This window comes from Ursus arctos, unplaced genomic scaffold (genome assembly GCF_023065955.2).
Source record: "Ursus arctos isolate Adak ecotype North America unplaced genomic scaffold, UrsArc2.0 scaffold_18, whole genome shotgun sequence".
Taxonomy (NCBI): Eukaryota; Metazoa; Chordata; class Mammalia; order Carnivora; family Ursidae; genus Ursus; species Ursus arctos.
In genome coordinates, this window is record NW_026622852.1 from 56,459,882 (window position 1) to 56,487,413 (window position 27,532).

General features: G+C 46.2%; 1 protein-coding gene across 4 annotated transcripts in view; it reads right to left on the reverse strand.

Annotated features, from left to right (window-relative positions):
- MED27 (mediator complex subunit 27) overlaps positions 1-26,630 on the reverse strand; it is a 274,187-nt gene extending 247,557 nt beyond the window's left edge. For 3 of the 4 annotated variants that reach the window (XR_008959842.1, XM_044389693.3, XM_026514234.4), the window contains exons 1-2: positions 26,396-26,630; positions 24,227-24,371 (exon numbers count right to left, since the gene is read on the reverse strand). Coding sequence is in view for 2 of the 4 variants with exons in the window: in XM_044389693.3 (XP_044245628.1) it covers positions 24,227-24,371; positions 26,396-26,598 (348 nt within the window). In the remaining 2 variants the exon portion in view is untranslated. The remainder of the gene's footprint in view (positions 1-24,226; positions 24,372-26,395) is intronic. The other variant, XR_008959841.1, reaches the window with a different exon arrangement.
- Positions 26,631-27,532: the final 902 nt, after the last annotated feature.

Here is a 27,532-nt window from a genome sequence, read left to right on the forward strand (position 1 = left end):
AGGGACATTCAGCTTATGGTCAACCATACAAAAGATGAACAAAAGAACAAAACAAACTGTGGTCCAGGAAAACCGGCAACAGGAGAAATAACATGGCTGCCACTCACTTTCTGACTAATCTCACCCAGCCCACGCATTAGCTTTTCCATGATACGGACAAACTGCACTCGGCTCTTACAAGCAGAGACGATGGGCCACACGGAGAGGGAGCCGGAGGGAGACAACAACGTCAGCAAGTACCCAGATCTGTTGGCTCTCGGAAGTGGTCACCTTAAGACAATCTTACTCTTTTACATTTGCTTTACAAGGGGTCAGCTATTTGTCTGTAAACTTCTGCTTCACAAGCAAAAACAAAACATCTTGGAGAGGAGCTGACATTTAATCTGCAAACAGTCCCTATTTCAAGGTTTAATAATAAAAGATTAATTCAGCACAGTGGCTATCTTATAGTGACGCAATATGTATGTTTTTGAAGTATACAATGGCTATCAGGAATAAAGCCTGGTAACTCTTTGTAGAAGAAGCATTTCAAAAACAAGACTTAAATACACAGAGAGGGAAAAAAAATCTCCTATAACGAAGCTCAATCAAACTCAGGGCACCACACACCAGGTCAACTGAAATTACTGCTCTGTTCAGGGTTTATAAGCATGTCCCTTAATGATTTCATGAAAAGGTTGCTCAGAAATATGTTAGCTTGGCTATAAAGAAAAACATGGTAAGCGGAAAGAAAATAATGGGGAGGGAAGTATGAATTTCTTTAGGATAAGCACCAAAGACCTGAAGGGCGGGGGAGGGAGGGAGATGGCAGAAGAGGAGGAGGGAGAGCAGGAGAGAGGGAAATGCATAGACTAGAAAATGCTTACCTCTGAAAATACACACATGTACGCGTGGACGTTATACTGAGTGCCTACTATGTGTCAAACCCTATAGGGAATTATTTATAGATATTATGTCAACCCTCACAATAACCCAGGCACTATTACTGGCCCCATTTACATATCAAAACTGAGGCACAGAGACATTAAGCAACATGCCTGAAACCACACAGCTAGGAAATGACAGAAGCAGGCAATGAACCCAGGCAGAACTTCCAGAAGGCAGGTTTGCAACTCCTATACAATACTCCCTATCACTGCTCTGCCTCTCCTACTGTTCTCTTCACATACCATATGTTCCAAGCAAAAGAGCCATCTCATTAGCCAAATACAGAGTTGACCAAAGTGTGGAAGGTGTATCACTGGCACCTACCAGGTGACTCCTGCATCGTTCCCAGGTGAACGTGGTTTTTCACTTCAGTACCTGTGTACTATAATGTCTATCAGCAAACACATATATAATGAATAATTGACTAAGTCATCAAGTTTCTTTTTTAAAGCAAATGTATGAAGAAAAAAGTTCATCTGTTTAAAAAAATATCAAGTAATCGAAAGCAAAAATGATATGGGAATATGGCCAACAAACACACACACACACACACACACACACAGATCAAGATGGTGGCATGGGAATCTAATTTAAGATTGGAAAGGTTAAGAAAGTCTAGGTTTATGATTTTAATTGTTTTACATTTGCTGCAACTGTCCTCTCTACCTAGAAGGGAAGATTCTCATCCTCTTTCCAACCCTCCCTGTGTGCCTGTCAAAAGCACAGCTATCTTTCTGGGGCAGGTCATCACCCCTTCTGCGAGTCTTCTTTAGGGTATATTCACCACGGTGGTCTCCTCTGTAAGACCTTCAGAGCCCTCTGTGCCTGCCAGGTGATTACGACCTTCTGCTCTGGGCCACATGGATCTGTGTCCCACATCACTTCTCACTGTGCTGGAAGCTTGTGAAGGCAGGGTCCTGTCTTCTCTAGGGTCCCCAGAGAGTCAAGCACACAGCCTTGCACACAGTAGGTCCTCAAGAAACATTTCCCAAATAACCATGGTGGGACTCCCCCTGAGCATTCACAGGAGACAAGATTAGGTATTCCTCACTTCTGTCAAAAAAAATAGCAAACAGTACAAAATCGTTATGCCCTAAATATTTCTTGACAGAAGACTCCAGCAGGAATGGTGTAAGCCAAATCTACAAGGAACTGCAAATTATTTTCTTACTAATGATCATCAAGTCTCATTGCAAGTCTGCAGGCCACAACTGGGAGTGAGCTTTTGTAAGGTCTCCACCATGTGCCTATCCTTCTATGAGTACTTTATAAACAAAATACAGTAATTAACCTTGGGACCATTGAAAACCACATACACAACCAGACGAAATTAATATTTACAAGATCAAACAGGACAGCAAAGACGATTAAATCAAGAAGGATTTAGATGTGGGTCAACTCATCCTCCAAACCACAAATGAAATCTGCTATTAAGATGCGTTACTCTCACTCGTAGCACTGACGAGCTGCTTCCAAGACAGAACATTAGGAAGGGTAAAGCCTTTGGACTAAAGTCAGTGCAGAGAGGACTCCCCATTACCCATCCGTTCACGGGAGTCAAGAGCAGCCAGGACCATTCAATCCTGAGAGAATGCAAACACCTTATTTCAGTCCCACGTCCACCCACCATGGCACAATTGTAAAGATTACTAATGCTAAGAAAAATGGGTATTTATTGAGCCCTTATTATATGCCAGACATCGTTCTAAATGCTTTAAGTATATCGATTCACCGAACCCAACAACAACACGGTGAGGCAGCTTTTGCACGGAGGCCCGTTTTGCAGATGAGGAGGCACAAAGGGGTTTAGCCGTTTGCCCCCAGGACACGGAGGAAGTGCTCGAGGCGGAGTTTGACCTGGCCTCAGACATAGCCCAAGTGCTTAATCATCACGTCACACTGCTGTGGGGCTAACGTTGCAATTTTGCCCTCACACGTGAATAGACAGAACCCTTGCTCCCATTCCCACCACAGTAACTACAGCACGCTGTTTATCTCCTGCCTGCCTCATGGGCATCCCGTTACGCAGGACAAATGCTGGCAGCTTCTGCAGCTCATCGTTAGTCCTACAACATACCCTCCTGTGAGGGATTCAGATTAATCCTTCTACATCTGAACGCACTCCTAGTGGTTCGGTCATGACAGGGAAGAGGAAGAATAAAACTCAAACTCCCGTGGCAGACGCCCTGGCGAACAGTCAGGTGCTGACCATCTCCCATCCCATCAATGACACGAGCACTGCTAGGGGAAAGTATCCCCAACTTCCAAGCAGGTAAGTGCTGCTTCAGAAAAGCAACTTTCCAACTTTCAGAGTCAAACAGAGGAAGGTACAGACACAGGAACTGAGGGCGTAACCTTGCAGAGGCGGCCTCTGGACCAGCTCCACATGACCTCTTGCTCCGAGAGTGGCCCATCTCCATGGACATGGTCATTAGACCAGAAAAAACAGCAGACTCCAGATTCCCTATTGGAGATTGGAACTGAAAGGCTCTTCGACCAGCCCACACTGTTCACCTAAACTGAAGTGATGTAAAGTCAGAGGCCATGAGACTGTCCTACTCCAAGTGCACCTGTCTACACTGGAAAGTCTGATGGAGACACACAAAGAAGCAGGGACAAGGAACCATGGGTCAGTCCTAGAGTGTCAAGGCTGGCAGAGGAGTACCTCTGGTTCCTGATCTCTCTCTGGTTTATGGCACCGGCCCCTTAGGAAGGCCTGGCTCTATTTCCCACCCATTGGTTCCATAAAACACCCAATAAATGCCCCCTTTTTACTTTTATGAACTCAAGTGAATCTCTTCCTTGTGGCCAAAGGAGCCTAGACAATGGCAAAATTAAGCCTGCATCGCCTGAGATGATCCTCAGCCAACTCCATCAAGAAGGATTATTTGAAGTGTCGTGGCTTGTTTGGATCTCCTCAAACTCTAAGGGGAGAAAAGGTGGGTCAGGGAAAAAGCCCAGGCCGTGGCCATTTCAAAGCTGTCTGGTTTCAGGCAAGGCACCTGCCTTCCATGGGCCTTGGGGTCTTCAGCAAACCAGCAGGGACCTCCCTGTTCAACTGGCCTGATTCACAAGTCACTGGGAGGACCAAGTGAGATCATGGATGGGAGTCTAGGCTATGGCATGCTGTGACAATCATTTCTATGGGGGAACCACACAAGGGCACAACCCCAAAGAAGGTATGAAAGTGTTCAGTATGCCCTAAAGAAGGAACATAGAGGGGGCGCCTGGGTGGCACAGCGGGTAAGCATCTGCCTTCGGCTCAGGGCGTGATCCTGGCGTTGTGGGATCGAGCCCCACATCAGGCTCCTCTGCTGTGAGCCTGCTTCTTCCTCTCCCACTCCCCCTGCTTGTGTTCCCTCTCTCGCTGGCTGTCTCTATCTCTGTCAAATAAATAAAATCTTTAAAAATAATAATAAAATAAAATAAAATAAAATAAAAAATAAAAATATTAAAAAAAAAAAAAAAAAAGAAGGAACATAGAGCAGGGCTGCACAGACCACAGGTCACACTCGGTAAGGCACTTAAATGTTCTCTTGCATCTGTGGCCAGTTTCCTTCTGCCTAAAATAATCAGGAATAATTTAGGTGAGACCTCAGTACTCTAGGATAAATATGAGCACATATTAAAGCCAATGAGAAGCCAGAACTTAAATTTCCAGATACAAAATTAGCTAGTAACAAGAAAATTCTGCCTACACCTGGGGTTTTCTAGCAGGTGACCCCAAGCATTACTGATCAAAATGAAAAGACTCCCTGAATTTAGTACTAGCAAGCCATCTGAAGGCAGAAAACCAAGTTTCTTTTTCTTCGAGGTGCCAGAATCATCAATGCACCGCCTCGAATTCCTCAGCCCCCCTTGATATCCCTGACGGAGACGTCATGACTGTGGCTCCCCGTGAGTGAAACAAACAATGGAATGTTCTGTGCTCAAGGGAAAAAAAAATATCAAAAGCACCAATCTTATCTTTTTTAACATTAAAAATTACATGAGACTTGGCCACTGATTATAAAAGTAAAATCTTTACATTAGGCTGAGTGAAAATATGTTGAACGTGAGCATTTGAAGCCATACATAAAAAGCGTGATATGACACATACTATATAGGGATTCTAGTCCCCTCTCCCTACGCACAGAGAGGCAAAGTACATACTATTTTTAGCAACTGGAAGGTCATGTGAAGGGCACTGTATGACAAAAATGTCTGGGCCCTCCAAATGCACATCTCTACACTTTGGTGAAAAGCTAAGGATTTTATAACCAGAGCCATTATCAGTATAGCACATTTCACTTATTCTAAAACCTTCTGAAATCACGATGCATCTTATGATCATGGTGTCTGAAAATTTATCTATGGCTGTGCTTTGTCTTTCTTGGTGGTACCCAAAATCATGGTGCGCCTTACAATCGATGGCACGCTACAGTCGGTAAAACAGAAGGGATTTGGCGCGTGTGCCACCCCTCACTGTCCACACCTTCTTCCCATCCCTGAAAAGAACTAATAAACCCACTGTGGCCCCATCCGGAAATCCCGCCGTATCTGGAAGAACGAAGCAGCAGGAGTGGATGGACGACATAGCCACACTACCTTGGAGAAAATGAAATTAACTCACATGCAAAGATAAAGGAGAACAGTTCTCCACAAGTGAGATGTGACCTACAGGACCAGAATCCAAACAAGTGCTTTCCCTCTCTTTAAAGCTTCTAACTCAAACTAGAGTATTTGCTTTGGACAGAGTATCTCAGGGAGGGCAAGAGGAGAAAGAATCACCCTCAGAACACTCCAGGGAAGAGCCATAGACCAGCATGGGGCCTAGTTAAAGGGAGACAAGCTTCAAGTTTAAACAGTAATTTGTGCATAATTATCCTCTCAGGTTGATACAAGATAGTTAGATTAAATAAATTAGTTAGATTAAATAAATTAATCAATTACAAATTGCGCTGGCAAGCTCCAGTGCCTAGCTTCTCCTAAGGCCAACCTGCCAACCGCTCCAAGGCTGCGTGTCACAGCCCCCAAACCGGAGCTGGCAGGTGACGGGGGCAGAGGAGGCGCAGTCACGCGACAAGCCATCTGAGGGGCGGGCAGAGGGAGGGCTCTGCGGAGCCGTGACAATGGAAGCCTTAAACACAAGATCCATTACAGCCTGAACACCCACAGCCATTTACACATCACGGCTGGAAATAAATCCTAGGGAAAGCAGAGACCGGGGGGCGGGGGGGGAGGAGCCATGACTATGCCTTGCCCAAAACACAGCTCAAGATCTCTGTCTGCTGAGATGTGTGACTGGGCCTCATGCCCTCTCTTACCAACCTCCTCAGCGGGAACTGTTAGGAGGAGGTCAGGTTAGTATCAGTTTATTAGTATCAATCTTCACTAATATATTTCATTAGCAAGCTCCTGAGACTTCACATTTATTGAGCAGTGAGCTAAATTCTTTACCAAACGCTGATCACCCAAGAAGGTAAGAACTAATATCGTCCCCATTTAAAGATGTGGAAACTGAGCTCAAGAGAGACCCAGGGGCCTGCCCAAGGTCACACGGTGAATAAACTGCAGAGCCTGGATTCAGTCTACATACCTACACTGCCAGGGAGGCAGGGGTGGTTCGAAGGAGAAAAAATATTAACCAATTAACGAAAATTCAGTTTCCATTTCTTCTGTGAAAATGTAACTGAGTAGCAGAAACGTGCTCCCAAGTGTAGAAAGGAGTGGCCGAATTAGCGAGTCCCCACTATGGGGTGAAGAAGGAGTGACACGCAGTCCTGCAGATGTGCAAACACATGGCTACCAGCAGAGAGACATGGCCAGGGGAAGCTGGGCCGAAGGGACAAGTGACGAGACTGGACAAAAGAAGCTGTACCGCAGCACCTTGGGCCTTCTGGCTGCTGGTTCCGTCTCCACCCGTGGGACAGGCGCACGCCATAAGGCAGACTCCATGCAGGCCGGTTCTTTTCCACCAGTCAGTGCAATGAGCACTCAGGGAACTGTTACTGGGACCACCACACAATCCCATTCAATGGTCATGATTCTCTGGATCCTTCATTGCAGTCACCCTCCCTGAGCGTCTGCAGGAAGCCCTATAGATTCTCCACCAATCACACTATGTGGCTCAGCTTCAAAATTCAACTTTCAAACACAGTTTCAAAACATTTTCCTCCTTTCTTTCAAAGGAAGGTACCGTGAGTCTTACCTTTGTCCCCCATCACTCCAAAGCAGCCCCAGATAACAGCCCCCTTCATCAACTAAAGGACTGAAATGAGCCTCCTCCTGTGTCTGCCAGCATTTCTGCAACACTGAAGGACGCTTCAGGAAAGAAAAGAAAGGGTGGAGGGGAGGGACCATTGGAAGGAGGGACAAGCAATGGGTGAAGCCATGAGGGGAGGAGGCTGAGCCACAACTCTGGAAACAAGTTCTCGGATCAGAGACTAAGCAAGAGCTTCGGAGACTGAAGGGACCCCATTCACACACCCGTCTGCAGGCCCTGGCCCTCAAGGCTCTGGGGCCACAGCTTTGGCAGGATTGGTCCAGACCCAGGCAGGGTGAGTTGGAGGTGAAGTCCTATAAAAATAACAATACTCCTAGGCCTTCCGATTTTTGTTGGAAGATTTTGCTTTTTACACTCATCCTGGTAGGAGATCATTTTGCAAATAAAGGTTGATTTGGCATACTTTAAAACTGTATTGTCTCAGCTTCAGTATTCCATAATAACTTTCACAGAGTGTAACATGCTCAATCACTTGAAAACTTGTACTGTAAGAAAGCTGTTAATATTTTACTAATAAAATGCTTTGTTTACAAGTTAAATAAAAGAACAAATAATACTCTTCCTCCATAATGGCGGCCCTTAAACTTGCTGGGGCCGCAGACCTCTGAACAAACCCCGATGAAAGCTAAGGATTATTCTCCTGGAAGGCGTGCCTACGAACATTCATGGACCCAACAGAGGCCAGACCACAGACCCCAAATTGAGAACGCCTGCCTTTTGTGAAGGGCCTTTTTTATAATACACATTTCATCAAACAAACAAAAAAAAGCACCAGTCAGGGTAAGAGAGAGAGTGGAAAACTCACAGGCATGGACTATAATACAGTTCGACCCTCCCCCCAATTCAATGCTTAAAGTCCTTCCCTGCCGTCTTTGCCACGTGCTAGCAGAAGCCACAGGAACGGACGAGTACTGTAATAACCAAGATCAGAGATCATGCCTGTGGTCCTAAAGGTTTGTGGAGCTAAGTTATATTTTAGCCACTCAAATTTAAAGACAACACCATAGAAAAATTTAAAAAAAAATTTTTTAAACCTGTACATATAATATAATACAGGTAAATTAGGGAGTTATGATTCATGTAAGAGATTCTCCTTTGCCAGCCCATTTATATACTTAAAATAAATTATTGACAATGACCATTGTGATTTATATAAATGCTCAGCCACAGAGATTCCATAATAGTTAATAAACCTTTGGCAAGTTTCTATCCCAAGACCTTATCTTGTTGAGACAGCAAAAGCAGACTACAGAATAAAGGGGTCTGGGAATCAGACGATGTATGAATCTTCTTGGTCACCTACACCTGGTGGCTGGGGGCAGGTCACTGATCTTTTAGGAGTGTGAGTTCCCTCTTTAGTGAAATAAGGCAAAGACGCAGGGTTACTAGAGAATCTCTGGCAATGAGGGAGCTTCTGCGACAGCTAACCAGCCATGCTTCTGACCCTCACATAGACTGGGCTTCTGATCTCACAACAACCCTGAGGGAGATACTGTTAGCAACCTAATTTTATAGCTCAGGAAACAGGAATAAGTTGCCCAAGGTCACAAGCAGTAAAGAGAGGAAGCAGGACTTGAAGCCAGGTAATCTGGCCCCAGAGTTCATGCTTGTACGGCCACGCCACGCTGCCCCCCCGGTCTGATGAGAGGAGGGATGCTTCCACACTTTAGATGTGGCAAGTGTTACGTTACATATAAGGGACCTCTATAACTTTCACTGTATGCTTTCTTTGCCCTTTTCATATCTGACTCAAAATAATCAAGATAATTTGCCTTCTGTTTGTATCCTCAAACTAGTTTAAAAAGAAAAAAAACCAACTTAATATGCATTATCCTTCAGCAAGTCAAGCTGTGAGTGGAATACACAAACCAAATAAAGACATCTCAGCAGCTGTGTGCCCAGGAAACACAGTAGTTAAAAGTCATCTCTACCCAAACCTAAAGAAAAATGGGACCAAAATCCTACCTAAGCCCCTACCTTCTCCCCTCAAAAACACATTTAATTAAAAATTACAATATTGACTTCAAAGATAATTAAGTGACTGATTTAACTGGAAGTGTCTTGTTGCTCTGTTTTCTTCTGAGGGGCCTTCCTGGCGACTGGAAATACAATGGTGAACAGGCAGACAAGTCCCAGTCCCCAGCCCGAGCAATCAGGACTTACAGCTCAACAGGAGTCATGCCATGACTTGGGCAACAGTGTGGGCTGCAGAAGTACACAGCAGGGGACCCTGACTTGGGGACTTAAAGACTCTCCCGAGTATGTAACTATAAAGATGTGAAAAAATAAAATGAGAAAGTATGAGCCAAACAAAAAAGAGGGGTGGAGCCCACTTAAACAGGCCGAGTGCAGGGAGGAAGGCAGGCAGGGGAAGTACGGCGTTTCAAGGTGGCCAGGTGCCAGGGCACAGGGGTCAGACTCAGACCGTTACAAACTTCACTATGGAGCATGTCTTAATCCTGAACATAGGAATCATCAACTCATTTTAAGCAGGAGACTTAGGTAATCAAACTTGCATCTTTTAAAGGTCATACTGACACAGTGCGGAGAAAGACAGGAGGTGGTGAGACAGGGAAGCCAGTTAGAGGACCACTGCAAACAACCCGGCCGTAGAAGTCAGCCGGAAGTAGGGTAGAGGCACTCCCTCACCCATTTAGCAACAAACGCTCACTAAGCAAGTATGTGGCTCCGTGCGAAGTGCCAGAGACCACGATGTAAGCGCAGGAGCGGACACGTGAGGGCTCAGTGTGGTGGGTGTGTAGACTCAGTGAAATAACCAGAAGGCAGGGGGTTGCATGGTTCAACTTCGGTTTTCCTTACCCCACCCTGGAGTCCGGCATTTCCAGCTGTCCACCGGACATCAGTTCTCCATGTGTCACCCCTGGCCAGGTTGACCTGTTACCCCCAGAGTGGGAGGAGGAGACGGGCTGTGCGGTGGCTGGGGACTGCCCACCAGCCCACGTCAGGAGCAGGGACTGTCAATGTCCCGTCAGGAACAAAAGCAAACTGGAGGCTTTCGAGAGGCCTTTCCCATTTTGTGACTCATCAGAATAAAAGCAGCTCCCCCGAGACACCCTCTGCTAACCAAAAGCTTTGAAAACCTTCCTCGAAAACAATCCGTGTGCATCACCACGGCACAGAGAAGGCAGTCTCAACAGGAAAAGCAACATTCCCCACAAGACATCCTGCTGGGAAATGACCACATCCCAGGTTTATAAGCAGAGGTCCCCAAGTACAGCATTTTGGCCGAGAATTCCAATGGACCACCAGCAGACTCGTGTGGCTGCGCCGTCTGAGCTACTGGGGAAGTGAATTAAAATCTCAGTGTTTGAGCTCAGCCATGCAATTAAAATTAACACGGACTGCTCTGCTGTAGAGCGGGAAGACAGGAATAGGAGAGGGTGGCCTCCATAAGCCTCTGTGGTTTCCTTTAACATTTTAAAGGCATTCAGAGCTAGCATCTTTGCTATCCACACCAAGCTTGGAGCTGACCTAGCCCAGCAGGAATGTCTCCGCTGGTGCGAGCTACATGTTTAGGGGTGGAGGGCACGGTGGATGGGAACACACAGTGACCAGAGAGAGGAAAACTAACACCCACTGAGTGCCTACTACATGCCGGCCCTGTGCCTAAGCGCGTTCACCGCCCACCCCCGGCAGAAAAGGGTCTTCAAACTCATTTTGCGGGTGAAGAAGGAGAAACGTGGAGAGGAGCTATAACATACAGAGACTCCTGCAGTGATTTTAACAGGAAAATGGACTTCTACCAAATCACTGAACAAAACTCTTCAACGGTCACTTAATTGCTTTCTGCTCATTAGGAAGGAGTGGAGAATTTGGTCTACCTTGAAACTCAGTGATTCTAATTCTCATCACAGACACCATGGATGATGCAGGATTTGGAATCAATGCATTCAACTCCAGGAAGCATACTGGATTATAAAGTGTGGCTTTAAATGATGAGATGGAGAAATAATTGGACGGAAAAACCACGTGGGCGGTCAGGCACTGACAGAGAGCACAGTGCGTTCAGTGGGCCCGGCCTGACCCTGGGTGAGGTGCCAAAGCCAGTGCATGAGGCCAATGTCACCCATGGACAAAATCGTCCCTCAGGGCTTCCGGTACTTAAATGAAATGTAAACAGACCCGGGTACAAATGCAGGGAGCGAGAGTCACTAATGCGCACCACAAAGAACACAAGGAAAGTTCTCTTACAATAGAAACAGACTCACTGGGTCAGGTTTGAGGTCAACAGTCTCAAGGAAGTCGGTGCCCTGAAGTTGACTCAGAGACGGTTCTTCTCCTCTGGACACAAACGTAAGATGCATAGCTAGTGTCCTCTTGACATCAGTGAGAATCCCTTAAAGCAAGCGCAGCCTTAGACTGGACCAGGATAAGGACAAACGGGTGACATGCCAAGGGCAAAAAAACCAGAAAACTGTGTATTACTAGCAATAAATTTGCATTTGCATTAAGCATATGACAGAATTAAAATGTACCAAGCTATAAAAACAGGATGATATTTAAGACATCAAGACTCCAAGACACAATTTCCTCTATGTTCAGACACTGTTCTAGATCAGTCACATATGCCAATTAAGCCACCCAGCACACCATGACTTATGTTCCTTTCTGCTGCTAAAGACTGGTAAACTGAGACATATAAGGGCCACTGATTAAGCGACGGGGGGAAGACCACCATTAATACCATTATTATAAAACCAGGTGCTTTGAGCACTTAGCTCCTCTGATCGAGTTAGAGACTTGGATATAAGCTAAGTCCCAGGGAGACGGGAATTCATCAGTTTCATTTGATATGTCCAAAACAGTGCCTAAAACATGGTAGGTACTCGATAAGTAGGCACTGAATGGACGGATTTGATACTTCCTAGCAAAGAGCACACCACCCAAAAGCACAGTTTGGGAATTAGTAAGACTGAGCATTTGATAACCAGTCTAACCATTTTGAATGCATGCACTCACTCAAAATCTGTAGATTCCCACCCTTCAAAATCTACCCTGTACAGAGTCATCAGGAGAGAGCCGAGCCTGGAATGCTTAGTGGTGGCAACTACTAACGAGCGATCAATAATCATCAAGGAAGCCACGGTTATTTTGACTGAAAATAACTAGGGTACACTGTAACTCTCCAACCCTAAAACAGCTAGACACACACTAACGGGGAAAAGATAAGAACTGGCACCTCATAAACCCAGCGGAAGGCAATTCCTGTTGAAAAGGGGGGGAAAGTGGCAATTGGCACCTGTCTTTATGCAGCCATACTTGCAGCCACCCAGGGCAAGGGCAGTAAAGGGCGCGAAGGCAGTCCCGTTGTCTTCATGGCATGCCCAGCAAAGATGTCACTTAGGTACTAAGATCCCAACTTACCAGATCCGAAGCTTAAACCAGATGAAGGTGCCTGCCTCTCAGAATCTCAGGGTCTGGGGCTGCTTTGTACGCGGCGGTCAAGACAGTTCCTCTGAGCCACACCCACAGCCGGGCTGGGCCTGTGCAGCCTCACTCTGCACACGGACTGCAGCTGTCTTTGAATCACACCTGTCCCCATGGTTCCCTTCCAGGTGTCATGTGGACTGACCGCCGCTCCTGCTTCACGGACGGGGTCAGTGGCCGCAAAACCACAGATAAAAGGTAGTATTTTAATGGGCCTTAACAGCAGAAGGAACCTCTCTGGTGCTCTGGACATTCAGCTGACATTCCTTTTCTAAGCTGCCAATACTGTGGGTCCCAATTAGAGGGCTGGCAGGATAGCCTTGGAGACGTCTCCCTCTCTAAAATGAGGGGCAAAGACCTACCAGATCACGGAGGTCCCTCTGAGATCGAACACTTAGTCAAAGGAGGCACAGTCCCTAGAGTTTGTTTGGAAATACGGAGGGAAGGCTCGATTACTAGGTGCCTACGATATGCCAGATGCCAGGTATTCAAAGATGATGCCACAGCCCCAACCTTGCAAAAAAGGGGACAGACCTGGACAGCAAGCGGCTGTGGCACGGTGTGATCAGTGCAGCTGCTGAGAGGCTAGGGGGCAAAAAGAGACAAGATCAGCTCTGCCTGGTTATTCCAGAGGCTTCTCTGAAGCAACACTTTAATCGGGCTGGGGGACGAAGTGGTAGAAAATGCGCTCAAGAAGGTGCCAGGTGCTTCAGACAGGGGTGATGGCAAGCAGCAGGCTGGCAGGGCGGCCATGAAGAAGCCAGAGGTTTCAGAAAGAGCCTCCAATTCACGGGGTCGTGGTAAGTTTGCCAGCGCAACAAAGGGAGGGGGAAACAAAAATTACTGACATGCCAGAACTGACCGGATGAGTAAACCTTCCCCAGGGGAGGTGAGGGTATTCGGGAGTTCTATTCACTTTGTCAAGTCACCAAGGAAAAGCAGAAGGCGGAGCCCAGGGACAAGCCCAGGAGGCTGCAAAGAACTGGAGCCTCCCAAAACAAGTCCGTGACTGCAGCAAAAGCACGCCAAATAAAGGGGAATGCAGGCAGCGGCTCGAAAGCCACAGGCCAGACAGACCCGCAGCCTCCCCTCCATCAGGCACTCCTGGCCCCAGCCCGGAGACTCCTTGGATGGGGTCTGGCAGCCAGGGAATTCAGGGGAAAGCCTCTGGCATTCACTCCCATCCCTCTCCTACCACAAAAACAATCTGAAAAACTCAAACAGAAGCAAATACAAGGGAAAGCACATACATAAAGAATCTAAAAAGGAAAAGAGGAAGAGATTTAGAGGCTTCAATTTACCCATTCAAATATGGTTTTATGACACCTTTAGAAATAAATAGTGGCAATAACTACTATTTATTAAATGCCACAATGTATCCTACCCTGAACTAGAAACTGTATACATATTTTCTAGACTCTCAGATCAGCACCAAGATTGGTATCATGCCCACTTACAGCCCGGCAGATGGAGGCTCAAAGTCTAAATCCTAGTACAGGACAAGGCTTAATCTTCAGGAAGCCATAAAAGGCCAGAGTGGGAGAAAAGCAGTAAGAGGTGTTAATACCAGGACTTCATTTGGGTACAACTCAGAAGACTTCCTAGAGTAGGTTAGAAACTCAGCCAAGGGGCGCCTGGGTGGCGCAGTCGTTAAGCGTCTGCCTCCGGCTCAGGGCGTGATCCCGGCGTTCCGGGATCGAGCCCCACATCAGGCTCCTCCACTAGGAGCCTGCTTCTTCCTCTCCCACTCCCCCTGCATGTGTTCCCTCTCTCGCTGGCTGTCTCTCTCTAATAAATAAATAAATAAATCTTTAAAAAAAAAGAAAGAAAGAAACTCAGCCGAGACCAAGATGAGTAAGAGCTTTCCAAAGGAAGAAAGAAGGAAGAATAACACAGGCAAAGGCCCTGAGATGAAAATATCGTGGCCCCAAGAAACAACAATTGTTGGAGAGGATGTGGAGAAAGGGGATCCCTCCTACATTGTTGGTGGGAATGCAAGTTGGTACAGCCACTCTGGAAAACAGTGTGGAGGTCCCTTAAAAAGTTAAAAATTGAGCTACCCTATGATCCAGCCATTGCACTACTGGGTATTTACCCCAAAGATACAGACGTAGTGAAGAGAAGGGCCATATGCACCCCAATGTTCATAGCAGCAATGTCCACAATAGCTAAATTGTGGAAGGAGCCGAGATGCCCTTCAACAGATGACTGGATTAAGAAGTTGTGGTCCATATATACAATGGAATATTACTCAGCTATCAGAAAGAACGAGTTCTCAACATTTGCTACAACATGGACAGCACTGGAGGAGATAATGCTAAGTGAAATAAGTCAAGCAGAGAAAGACAACTATCATATGATTTCTCTCATCTATGGAACATAAGAACTAGGATGATCGGTAGGGGAAGAAAGGGATAAAGAAAGGGGGGGTAATCAGAAGGGGGAATGAAACATGAGAGACTATGGACTATGAGAAACAAACTGAGGACTTCAGAGGGGAGGGGGGTGGGGGAATGGGATAGACCGGTGATGGGTAGTAAGGAGGGCACGTATTGCATGGTGCACTGGGTGTTATACACAACTAATGAATCATCGAGCCTTACATCGGAAACCGGGGATGTACTGTATGGTGACTAACATAATATAATAAAAAATCATTTAAAAAAAAAAAATGCTAGCTATTAAATTATCATTTTGTTGTTGTTGCATTGCAAGGATGCAATGCATCCTAAAAGCAATTTTGTAACTAATATCTTTGACACCTTATATTACTAATATCATAGTAAAACAAGGATTTGGGAAGTGGAAGACACAGGAAGATGGTTGAAAATACTTCTGATTTAACTTAAACATGCATATAATTTTAAAATCCATGTGACTTGGTGAAAACTTGATTCTTTTTGCCATCCCTTCTATGACCATCTCCAAACTTTTGTTTCTTGTCTGCTTTTTTCAAGTTTAATTCCATTGCTGAAATAAATCTTTATCTTGCAAAAAAAAAAAAAAAAAAAGAAAATATCGTGGCCCCATGGGGATCTGCGATTAATTTTGTAACCAAGAACTGGCAGAGTGGTAAGAAAGGAAGCTGAACATTGAAGTTTTCGTGATGAAATGACCCATCTGGGAATTGCTTTAAGGTACTCGGCTCCCCACCCGCCACTGAAACAAGACTGTACTTACTTTTGTGTATATTTGAAATGTTCCATAATCAAAAGTTTTGGGTTCTTTTTTTCCCATAAGGAAGGGAGGGAGGGAGGACGGGAGCTAGGGAAGTAAGCTGATGCCAGATCATGAAGTCCTATACCCGGACTGTTGATGGTAAACGGGTAACATGCCAGGCTCTGAGCTAAACACACGACAGCAGGATTCATGTACTCCTACAGCTGCCCTAGGAGGCAGGACTGTGTGTGCCGTTTACAGATCAGGAAACTGAGGCTAAGGAATCTGCCCAAAGGGCTGTCTGCTTCTGGACTCAGGCCCCTCAGCATGATGACTAGAATGCCTCCAAATGCCAGCTGGGGAGTTGGCACTAATCCTGAGAGAGATGGAAGAAACCGCTGAGAAGCAACCAATCAGATGTCTACATTCTCAAGATCCCCGGGGAGCTGTAGAGAGGAAAATAGATTCAAAGGGGTAGGAATGGGCAGGAAATCAGCGGGGAGGCTGCAGCATCGTCCCAAGCAATCATGGGGGCCTGGGCTCAGGCAAGAGCAGTCAAATGGGGAGGAGAGTAAGAGGTTTTCAAGAGGTAGAATCAACACATCTTGGTCGGCAGGTGTGAGGGTCCGGGCACCTGGCTGGGGCCCAGCACAAGTTGCAGGCTGGGGGGAGGGCAGGATTTTAGTTCTGGACTCCAATCTCACAGGCCCGAGTCTCCGAGTACAGATGCCTGGCAGGCACTTTGCTACGTGGGTCTGATCTCAGGAGAGAGATCTAGGCTGGCGATGGAGTGAGGTGGCATCGGTGTGTGGCTGCCATGTGAAGCCACAAGAAAGAGGAGGCGGCCCAGAGAAGGCTCGTACAACGGAAGAGAAGCCTAATTATCTAGTGGCTTTGCCCCCCGGCTCACACTACCACGAAGAAGGGCAGACAAGAGAACGGGGAGGCATAACATCAGATTCTTTCTGTACTTGTAATGATACGCTTTCGTCCCACCATCTATGTGCACCTCGCCGTGAAGAAAAATGATATGGGACAATTTCCTTTCTACTAAACATTCCTGGAAGAGAAGAGAAAGTGCCCTTTTCAGGCTCTGGTTACAATCCACAGAAAGCTTTGGACAAACCACACCAACCTAATCAGCCCAGAAAAGGCTCATGTAAGCCAGCCAAGAAGGGAATCAAGATGAGTCCCCCACAGACAGAGTGACTCCTGGGGGCAGGCGTGACACACATCCAGCAGCCTCTGCGGCCTCCCAGAGCAGCTTCTAGAGAGAGTTCCTGTTCCTTTAGAGAAAAAAAAAATGAGAGAATCACAAATCTGATTCCAGGCAACAATAAAGTGGCAATTTTCAGAAACCACAACTAGTAAGCAGAACATAAAGATGTGGAATTAGGCCAAAGCCTCGGGATAGAAACCGTTTAGAATTACAGGGGCATCACTTGATTTTCATTAATATTTACGCTTGGTGTGTTACAAGAGGCCACTGCTGTCTGGAGAACCTCTGGAAGGTAATTTTCCACTCAAGTCCTCCAGGCTGCTGCTCTGTTCTGGCGTAGCCTGAGATGCATACACAATAGCCGGGCTTGAGAACCCGCACTGGACAAGAACTGCTCTTTCCCACTCCCCAGGTTGTGCTTTCATTTCCAAAACCACAGAAATGCACAAGCAATGCCACTGACTCTCCAAGCTAAAGCTGAAAGGGACCCGAGAGATCATCCCACCCAAGTCTTCATTCTACCGGTGAGGAAGCTAGAACCCAGAAGAGAAAAGCCACTGGCATAAAGTCACCCAGCGGGTCACACAGCGAGCGAGCCAGTGGACAGCCAGAACTAAATACTGGCCTCTCAAAACCTCCGTCCCATGCTGCCGCAACTGCATGCTGCCTTTCGAACGCTTTACCAAAACTATGAAAAGGAGTAGGACTAGCCAACCCCAGTGCATGCCCACTACACACTGGGCACTGTTCTAGGTCCTTAGGGGGTGGGAGGGAGAGCATAAATAAATCCATCAATCCTCACGGCAGCCCCAACATAGAAGCTGTTATGAACCACTCTGACTGATGAGGAGGCCAAGACAGAGACAAGTTCTGTAACTTGCCCCAAATCATAAAGCTGAGAGAGGGGGCTGGGGATTCAAACCCAAGAAGAGTCTAACCCCAGAGCCCGGCTAGTAACGAGCACCCAACTGACAAAATAGATAGAATCCAAATGTTTCTTTTTATACCGGCCTTTGCATGCAAGCATTTTCCTAAAGAAACAACACAAGAAATCCCTGACTAGGCCAAAAGAGTTTTCCCACCAGGTAAGAGGACTGCAGACCAATGTGAATGCTGAGCTCTGGGAGCACGGCCTTACTGAGTACCCCCATGAGAAAACTCCTCCCCACTTTGCACAAATGGGTTGCCCCGAGCAATATACCACCCTTCTCAACCCCTTCTCTGCAGTCCCCTCACTCCTCCTTGTGGTTTCTGCCCAGGACCCTCACCCTGCTTTTGCTGCCCCTCAACTCCCACGTGCCAACCTATCCTGTCCAAAACCCCGGGCTCCACACCAAGAGGTTAGCTACCCTCCTCCCAATCCCTCACCCAAGCTCCAGCTTCTGTGACGGAAGACACCCCCTCCCACTAGTTCATATTAATATGTGAACTACTGATACCTACACTCAGGCTTCCACAGGGCAGAAAGGTGCTGACCACCTAAAAGAATCTCTGATTTGTAGAATTCCAGAAGGATATACCAAAATCAAGTCTGGGAAGCTGTGCGATAGAGCAGAAATCCCTGAGAGACAGGCCAGCGCTGCCCTCGTCACTGTGTTAAACTAAGACCAGCCGCTAGAGACCATTCACTCCGTGCCAGGAAGTGCTTCACGTGTATCACGCCTCATTTAGCCTCATGACAGCCTTCTGAGGTGGGTACAATGATCGTCCCCATTTTAGTGAAGAAAAAAACAGGCCCATAGAGGTGAGCCTCCCAGCTGTCAGAGAGCAGAGCTGGGTCCAGCTCCGGAGCCCACGCTCCTAACTGCTGAGCAATACTGTCACTCCGTAAATAGATACACACATACACCATTACCCTGCCTGGGAACTGTAACTACCATTTACCGGCCACTCGCTGTAGGTGAGGTATCGCAAGGCATTTCGCGTGCACTGCTTCATGTTGTCTTCAACACTACGATACAAATACTAGTGTCATCCCCATTTCACAGAAGAGGAAACTGAGGTCTTAAAAGAGTTTCTTTCTCACCTGCTCAAGGCACAGAGTACGTGCAGCACTGAATCAGAATTCAGGCAGCCTAACTCCAGAACTTACATGGAAGCCCAGACATTTCTCACTACCCTCTCCTCTACTTCTGATTCCAACAGAACCTAAAAAGCCAGGAGATTGGTTTTGTTTTGCTATCTCTTTCTGTTTGTGTTACTCTTTGTTCTTTTCATAATGGCTCCCACAGTATCAAGGTCTGGGGGTAGAGAGGGAGGAGAAGGGCATAGGGTTCAAGGCTAACCAGGGCACAAGCCCCTAGAGTCAAAATCACTGCAGAAGAAAGCCCATTCTGAATGACCAGGGGCTGTGAAGGTTAGATGTTGGTGAAAGAACAGTCCTAAAAATGGCACCTTTGCTACCAATAATCCCAAACCAGGCCTGGTCCTAGGTCATGATGACTAAGGTTTGGGGGGCATTTAAGTGATTGTCTCTCCTCGTTATTTGCTTAATGAATCTGTAGTCCCCAAATGGGTATCAGAGAGAGGAACAAGGCAGGGTGGGCCTGGTGGGAAAGAAAACGCTGGGAACAGGAATCAGAGACTGACAATACAGAGAGGGATAACCCCTGAGAGGCTGATGGGGTTGACTCTCCTCTTCCCGGTTTTCTCAGTACGGCCAAAACGACAGCTGCCACACAGCACCTGACACCAGGTGCCGTAGCTCAAATTAGCCTGACTCAGTCGACTCCAGAAGGCTTCTATCAAGTCCCATCCCCTCTAAGCACGGGCTGTCAACCAGGCTCTCTTAGAAAGGGCACATGGGTGATAAGCGTCATAGATAAAACTGCTAACCTCAGCCCTCAAGAAGCTTATCATCAGTTCACCAACTGACCTCACCCCGTCCTTCCAAATTACCCTTCTGGAATGCAGCCCTCGTCTCCATCACAGGATCTCAGAACTGTCTCTCATCTCCAAAGAGCGCAACTGTACTTCTCAGTAATGGCCAAAAATGGAAATGTCCTTATCGTACTTCACTAAAAACAAAGGCAAGCAAACCATAAAAGGGGTTGTAAATTAAAAATTCAACAGAAAAAGCTTTTATTTATTCTTTCATTCATTCAGTGATTTTAACAGAATACCGATGGCGTACCAGGCGCCTTGCTAGGTGCTGGGGACTCCCAGCAGGGAACAAGACAGACATAGCACCTCTCCTCAGGGACGTAAAAGAGGACAGGGTCCCTAAAGGAAAAGGCTCCATTTCAAACAACCTCACCCCTGTTAGCTCCAAGACGCAGAAGCATAAGGAGCACCTTCGAGGATAGATCTGAGCGAGATGAATGTCACGGTAACTTAAGGCCATTAAACTAAATTATGGGAAGAACAGTTAGGGAGGTGGACTGGAGGGAATGCCTTCACACTTGCCAACTGAATGTTCTCGGAATAGAAAGCAGCTCTTTTTCTAATAAAACTGAAAAATTAAACATGTAAAAACAAACCAGAGGCAGAAGCGGCACCTTCCTCTGGGCCCATTTCCCAGCCCCCGAAGAAAGGGACACTTTGGGGTCTTCTCTGATTCAGAGGTCACCTGGGAAAGGCTGCACAAGCAGCCTCTACCACAAACAAGTGAAAAAGTCAGAAATGAAAGTCGAAGTCAGAATAAGAGCCTGGTGACAGGACACTGGAAACCTACAGGAAGGGATCTTCAGAATAAATTCAGTCTAGCCCTCAGCACACCGGAACATAAGAAGCCATAGAAGGTCCGCACGGACTGTCTCACAGCAAGGACAGCGTTGATGCCAATTGTTTCTGCCCTCGTCAAGAGAGCTTGTCATCCCTCTACAGAACAATTATCTGTAGGTGCGTAGCAGTTAAAAGCTAAATTCTTCCCCCAATTCAGCATGGAGAAAGTGCTGCTCACAGCAATTTGGCATCACTTCATTAGATTAGATTAATTTTTAAATGTGTTATCCTAACAATTATGCCAACTACCATGTAATTAATATTCCGACTGACTTTACAAAAATTACAAAATCCCCTAAAGAAAATAATTAGTCATTAAGCATGAACGAGATTTTTCTATGGCCAATAGCACATAAAACAGAAAGTCCATCACATAATGGGTGGTATCAAAGCCTTTCCCACACTTCCTTCAATTCTTAGCCAACAGTGCGTAAAGCTGACATTGGCAAGTTACCCCAAACTTCACTTAACATATTAATGCACTTACTGGTTTAAACTCTTTGAGGGTAAAATGATGAATGATGAAAGCTTTAGCAATTAAAAAGCTCTTTTCATTTGTAGGAGAGGCAAAATAAACACATATAATTACTTGTTGCTTCCATATCCCCAGCTGGAAATTAGAATACTGGCTTATTTCTTGGGGCTACTTCTTGAGTTTATTAAAGAAATGTACATAAGGCATCCTCACCATTGTTTCCCTCTTTCCTTTCAAGGTTTTTATGTATTCTTGTAATCGACCTTAAATCCCTTCTAGAGTAAGATAGGGTATAAATAAGTCATAGTCAAACAGGACATTATCTATCATAATGGAAATAAAAAACATGTTTTCCCTGCAGCCCATCTTTGAGTAATTGGCAGGGGCCGCCTAAGCCCAGAACAGAGCTGTGAGCCCCTGCATGACCTCAGCAGGAAGGAATGCAGAGGGTGATTAGTGGTGTCTGTCCTGGACAAGAGCAATAGTTTGGGGACCCACGTACCACACATTTGTCATCTCCATTTTTCAATAAACCATTACAAATTAGCAAAATGCATACAGATTCATGAATAAAAGATAACATAGGAATTGCTTCTAGGATGAATGTGGAAGGGGAAGAATGTTTTCTATAGTCGAAAACCTTAAGCCAAAATGGATCAAAGCATCAAGTTTAGAGGGAAAAACACTGACCTAAGTCAGGAAATGCAAATTCTAGTCTAGCTGTGAAGCCGTGGGCAGCTCAGTTCACTGGGCCTCAGTCTGCGCAGCTATAAAGTAAGGGCTAAACTAAACATCTCTTAATCGTTCTCTTTGTTTCTACGGATGAATGGTACAAGCAGCTCCCAATCCCCCCTCTGCTGGGGCACTAGGGAGCTGATGAACGGGCAGCTACCATGCAGAAGCTCACCAGGCCAGGGACTTGATTTAAATCTTCCCACCCTGGCGCGGAGCTTTCACACTGCTCTTACAGGATTTCCAAACTACTTTAATCTGTAGCATCTCCAGGACAAGAAGTTCCATAGAACATAGTATTTCTTTTCCTTAATGCAACCTCTTTTTCACCTTGGAGCAAGGGTAAGAGTCAGGAGCAGGGACTTTTACTTTAATATGCTAACTATTAAATTCAGTGAACAATTAAAGTACCTTCATTCAACCTGAAACCAGTCACTTCCACTAGGAGTCCCAGTCACTTGCAGTTTCTCAATTGGCCCAAGTCTTCCCTCCACTGAAAAGTCTCCATAGCTCTAGGCTATTCCAAAAACAACATCACCCATGTGATACACCAACACAGTTCTCTGTCCAAACACCAAAAAGCAAGACTTTCTACCAGGAGTCCAACCAGAAGTAAGTCGCACCATGCACCACCTACTGATCAGATCCCACCAATTCCCAGATAAACTCATATAAGGATGACCAACAGTGTCCCTGGGAAAACAAGGAGGCTCAGATAGGACAGCCTGATAGGGCAGTGTTGTCTGCATCGGGCTGGACAAGCCTCATGTCTTGCTGTGGCGATGAAATAATTTTTATCTGCCTGCATCCCCACCTTTTGGGAACTGCCTCTCCAACTCCAAGGAGCCCCACTTCCTGTGCTTCGGGTGACCTGCCCCAGCCAATCAGAGAATCCCAGCCCTGGATTTAATGAACTGTTTAGATAGGGAGCACCTACCACGCAGGGCTAAAATCCTTTTTCAGGGTCTGGCATGATACCAGGAGATCACCTGGTATAAGAACCATGCAAATCTACAACTGCCAAGCCAACTTTTCCACCACTTATAGACATCAGGCCAACAGAGGAAAGCAGACCTCAGAGAACAAGAGAGTGACAGACCCCCACGCCAGCTGGGCACCCTCATCCTCAAGACCAAACTGGGTTTCTGTCCACGGCAGCCCAGAGTCTGGGGGACAATCCTTACAGGCTACATGTTTGTATCAGAGATTCAATCATTTCTCCCTGGATCTCAAACTTACCTTCCAGGGTTCCACTTCAAACCAAAGTATACTAAATTCTGAGAAACTCAAAGAAAAAAATCTGTACACCAGAAAAACTCTCAGGGCTCATCTCTCATCCAAAACGGGGGGGGGGGGGGGGGGGGGAGGACCACAGCAAAGAGGGAAAAGATGATGGATAACTGGAGGGGCAGAGCAGTTCACAACCAATAACTGTGAGAACAATGGTCTCCAGAGAGGTAGCACAGTCTAATGAAAAAAGCTTCCCAAATCATTCCAAACATATATTGTAGTTCTTTATCAGCAGGGGGAAAAAATACACAAGAACCCACAGCACCCAAACAAAAGGAGCCTGTCAGTAAACAAACTAACTGTTTTCAGGCTTATGAGCCTAACTGTTACCGTTATTTTTAGATTACAGTTTAGTTTTCCTATTACAGCTGTCCCGGGGTCTATGCCACAGGCCTGCTTGCTGAAGGAACCCATGAATAGCAGATTCCATGGAGCACATTTAGAACAAACTGCCCCAGATGTAGTTAGAGAGTAGAGAGTAATCAAACAGTACTCTCCTGATGGTCCTCCAGGGAGGACAGGGGAAGACAGTACAAGCAACATAAACTGTGAGTGGTTGAACATTTAGACCTCCAGGCCTTAACCTTCTAGGGTCATGGACTCCTCCGAATCTGATGAAAGCTAGGAAGTCTTCCCCAGGAAAAAAAAATGCACATAACAGAACATTTTACATATGATTTCAAGGGGTTCATAAAAGCTGCTCCCCATACCCGGTTTCCAGGTTAAATACACCTGATTTAGGACTTTTTTAAGAAAATTAATTACCTGAGCATCATGACTAATCCTCAAAGACTTCAAAGGACTACGAAATAGCTCTCAGAAAAATTACAAAACTTCCAACTCTGTAATCCCATCAAGAACAAAATCTGAATTTTGAATCAAGAACAAAAAAAAGAAATAAAAACCCACCCTCACCTTCCACATTTATGAAATGTTTAGAAAACTTGCTTTTTCTATATCAGCTCCATTTCTGACATGCCTCCCTTACCTTGTTTGACCATTTATATGCTTGAAGGAGTTGACTGTAGAGAGGAGTTTTGTCCTGCACAGGATCCAGGCTTAACAGCCCACTGTTATGGAGAGGATGGTTCTCAGATGGCTTGCCTACCAAATTGCTCAGACGTTCCAGCTCACTGAAAAATAAATAGATAAAGCAAATAAACCTGAGTCCACCAAAACTCCAGGTTTTAGCCAACCACACTTGTCAAAGGTTGTTCTTCAAACTGTCCATCAGAAGTCTCTTAAGAAGAAATACTTTGAAAGGTTAAGATCACGGACAATCAAGAAAACCCTTAAAAGTAGGAGCTTATCTTATTTTAAAACTGAGTTCTCTGGTGCCATTCTTAAGGAGGAAAAAGTTAAGAGCATTGGAACCAGTAAGACTCCTAAAGTCAGGATTTAACCATTCAAATTATTCTTGGGGTAGGAGGGCGACTTTCTGGAATTCTGAAATGTGGTATTAACACTGCTTCTCGCTAAGAGTTTTCAGACCCACATACAGATCATTACATTTGGCAGAACAGCAAGTACCTGAATAGATGATGATTACTTATCATTCACATAGGGATAGACTAGTACATGGTACTTCACAGATGGTAAAACTTAACAAAACAAAGAAGAGATAAAATAAACAAATGGAATGGGAAGACACCACCGAGGGGGCTGTGTCAAACAAACATACTTCAGTCTAGCAGGAAAACTCTAGAGAAGCTTGGGAAAGTGAGCCAACAGCAAAAGCACATTCCAGAAGCATGTTCTGTGAGGCCAGTCTCAAACTGTCATCAAAAGACTCTCTAGGAACAGCTTCTCATGCCACACTCATTTTGGAATCTTCAGCCACTTCTTCTTGGCACTACTGCATAAAGATGTAAAAAGGCGACAGGATAATATAAACTTTCTAGAATGGTGGAGGGTTATAAGATCCTGAATATTACCAAAGGGAGGAAACGGAAGAGAGCAAAGAACAGCCAGTGCATCCCCTCATGCAGGGAAAAGTATTAACTGGCACTGCACCAGAGAACAGCAAGTGGATGTGGGAGTTGAGGAGGGGTGTGTGATTTCCTGGCCTTCCACCAAAAAAGAATGGCAACTACTTAGGGGAAAAAATCAAAAAAGGCACCACCCATCATTTGGTCACCACCTCCTCCTCCATTCTACCTCCTCCTTCCATCTGGTTACTAAGGAGACCAAGTTGGGGGGGCGGGGAATCCATCCATTCCAGAAATTACAGGATGACTATCTTACCAAATGCCTTTCCCTGCTGAGGTCAGTTCTGAGAGGTAAAAGGCAAAAATCCTGGAATTCCAACCTCCCTGAGAAGGGCTGACTCTCTCAAGGAAGGGAAGACAAGTGCAGAACCTACCCAATTAAAAAGTTCCTACTACCTGCTGGGCATTTCACAAACATTCTCTCACTTATTTCTCACACGCCACTTAGAAAGTAGAAGTAAAGAAGGTGACTTGTAAGAAAGAGAAAGAAATATACAATCCTTAACCCTAAAGGACTGCAAATTAATATTGGGGGGGGGGGGCTGCTAAACGTAAGTGATTAAGCTGGTTAAGCCTGAGATTAGGTCTCCCTAGAGGAAGAAACTGAACAGGAGCAGAGTGGGAGTGAAGTTCTGATCAGGTAAGGTTTTAGAGGGGGCAGGGGAGAGGGAAAGATCAAGTCCTGTTTTATCGTGTTTGGGGTTGGAGTAGTGTGGAACTGCTGAATTCCAGGTTCAGGAGCGAGGAATTGGTGCCAAAGAGACCAAGTGCACGTGGGTTTGGGGCAGCGCTGAGCTGGTCCTGTTTGGTACTATTTGATCAGACACGGTGGGGCACAGAGGGCCTACAGGTGAGAAACCTGCCGAGCAGAGATGAGAAGTGGAAGTTCACGGGAAGAGCACGTCTCCTCGTCAGGAATGGAACGACCCCATGGGAGGTCCAGGGCGGCGGGAGACAACCAGGACGAGGAGGCCAAGTGAAGGGAGACGAGAAAGCGGGGGTGGGAAACGAGGTGTCCCTGAGGAACAGGCATGGGCTTGGAGGGGAGGGAAAGAGAGCAAGCGAGCAAGGAACTGAGAGCAGCCCCTGGCTAGGAAGACTCGCGCGGGGTCGGGACAGGGTGGGCGCCGGGCGAGTCCCCGACGCCGGCCCCTTCAGCCGGTACCTACTTGAGGTCCCGGTTGACCGAATGCAAGTTGTCCTGGAAGTGCGCAATGAAGGCCTTCTCTCGGCCCTCCAGCGTCTCCTTGTTCCGCATGCCATCCTTCAGGCAGTCGAACACCCTGCTCACGCTGGAGCGCAGCGCCTGGATGGCACTAATGGCCTGAGCAAAGGCCTCCAGGTTCACTCCGACACTTAGCACGTCCGCCATGTTGCCGCCACCACAGCAGGCTCTCCAAAGCCGGCTTCGCTCGCTAAAGGCCGCGCTCACTGATGACGCACGCCCCCGAAGGCCTCTGGGAAATGTAGTTCTCGCGGGGACGGGCTGCCCAGGGGATCAGTGCAGACGCTGTGCGAAAGAGGGTATCCACTCAGCTAAACCAATGAATAAGCGGGCGGAAAAGCGATCGCCTAGATTTGGGGAAGTCAGGCTGCACTCTCGGCTTCCTTAATGGTGACAAGGAACTACAGAAAGTTCCCGCGTTTCCCCAATCTTGAGCTCTTGGAAATCTAGAGAAAAGAATCGTTCAGAGCAGAAAAGTGTCCATGGAGCAAAGGATGATAAGCATTGGATAAAATGAGTCCATATTGTTAAATAAATGAGGGGGAAAGAAAATTTCTTCCCTACAGTAGAATGACAACTGATAGAAGTAGAAGAAATGATAGGGGGAAATTACCAGCTGGCAACATCAGAATAATAATTGATTCAGGTAGGAATCAAGGAATGCTAAAACCTGGTGGGTGAAAGCGTGAGAAGTAACTGGATATTTGCATAGTCTCCAAGTATCATCCCACAACGGGAAAAATAATGATCCAGCAATTTCACCTCTAGTTATATACTCAAAAGAAGGGAAAGCAGGGACTGGAACAGATAATTGTGCCCTCAAGTTCACAGCAGCATTATTCACAATAGCCAAAAGGCTGAAGCAACCCATGTCCATCGTGGGATAAATTCGTAAACAATGTGTGGTATATACATACAAGGGAATATCTATTCAGCATTCAAAAGGAAGGAAATTCTGACACCTGTCATAACATGGTGAACCTTGAGGACATGATGCTAAGAGAAATAGGCAGTTAGAAAAAGACAAATACCGTATGATTCCACTTATGAGATACCTAGAATAGGCAAATCCATACAGACA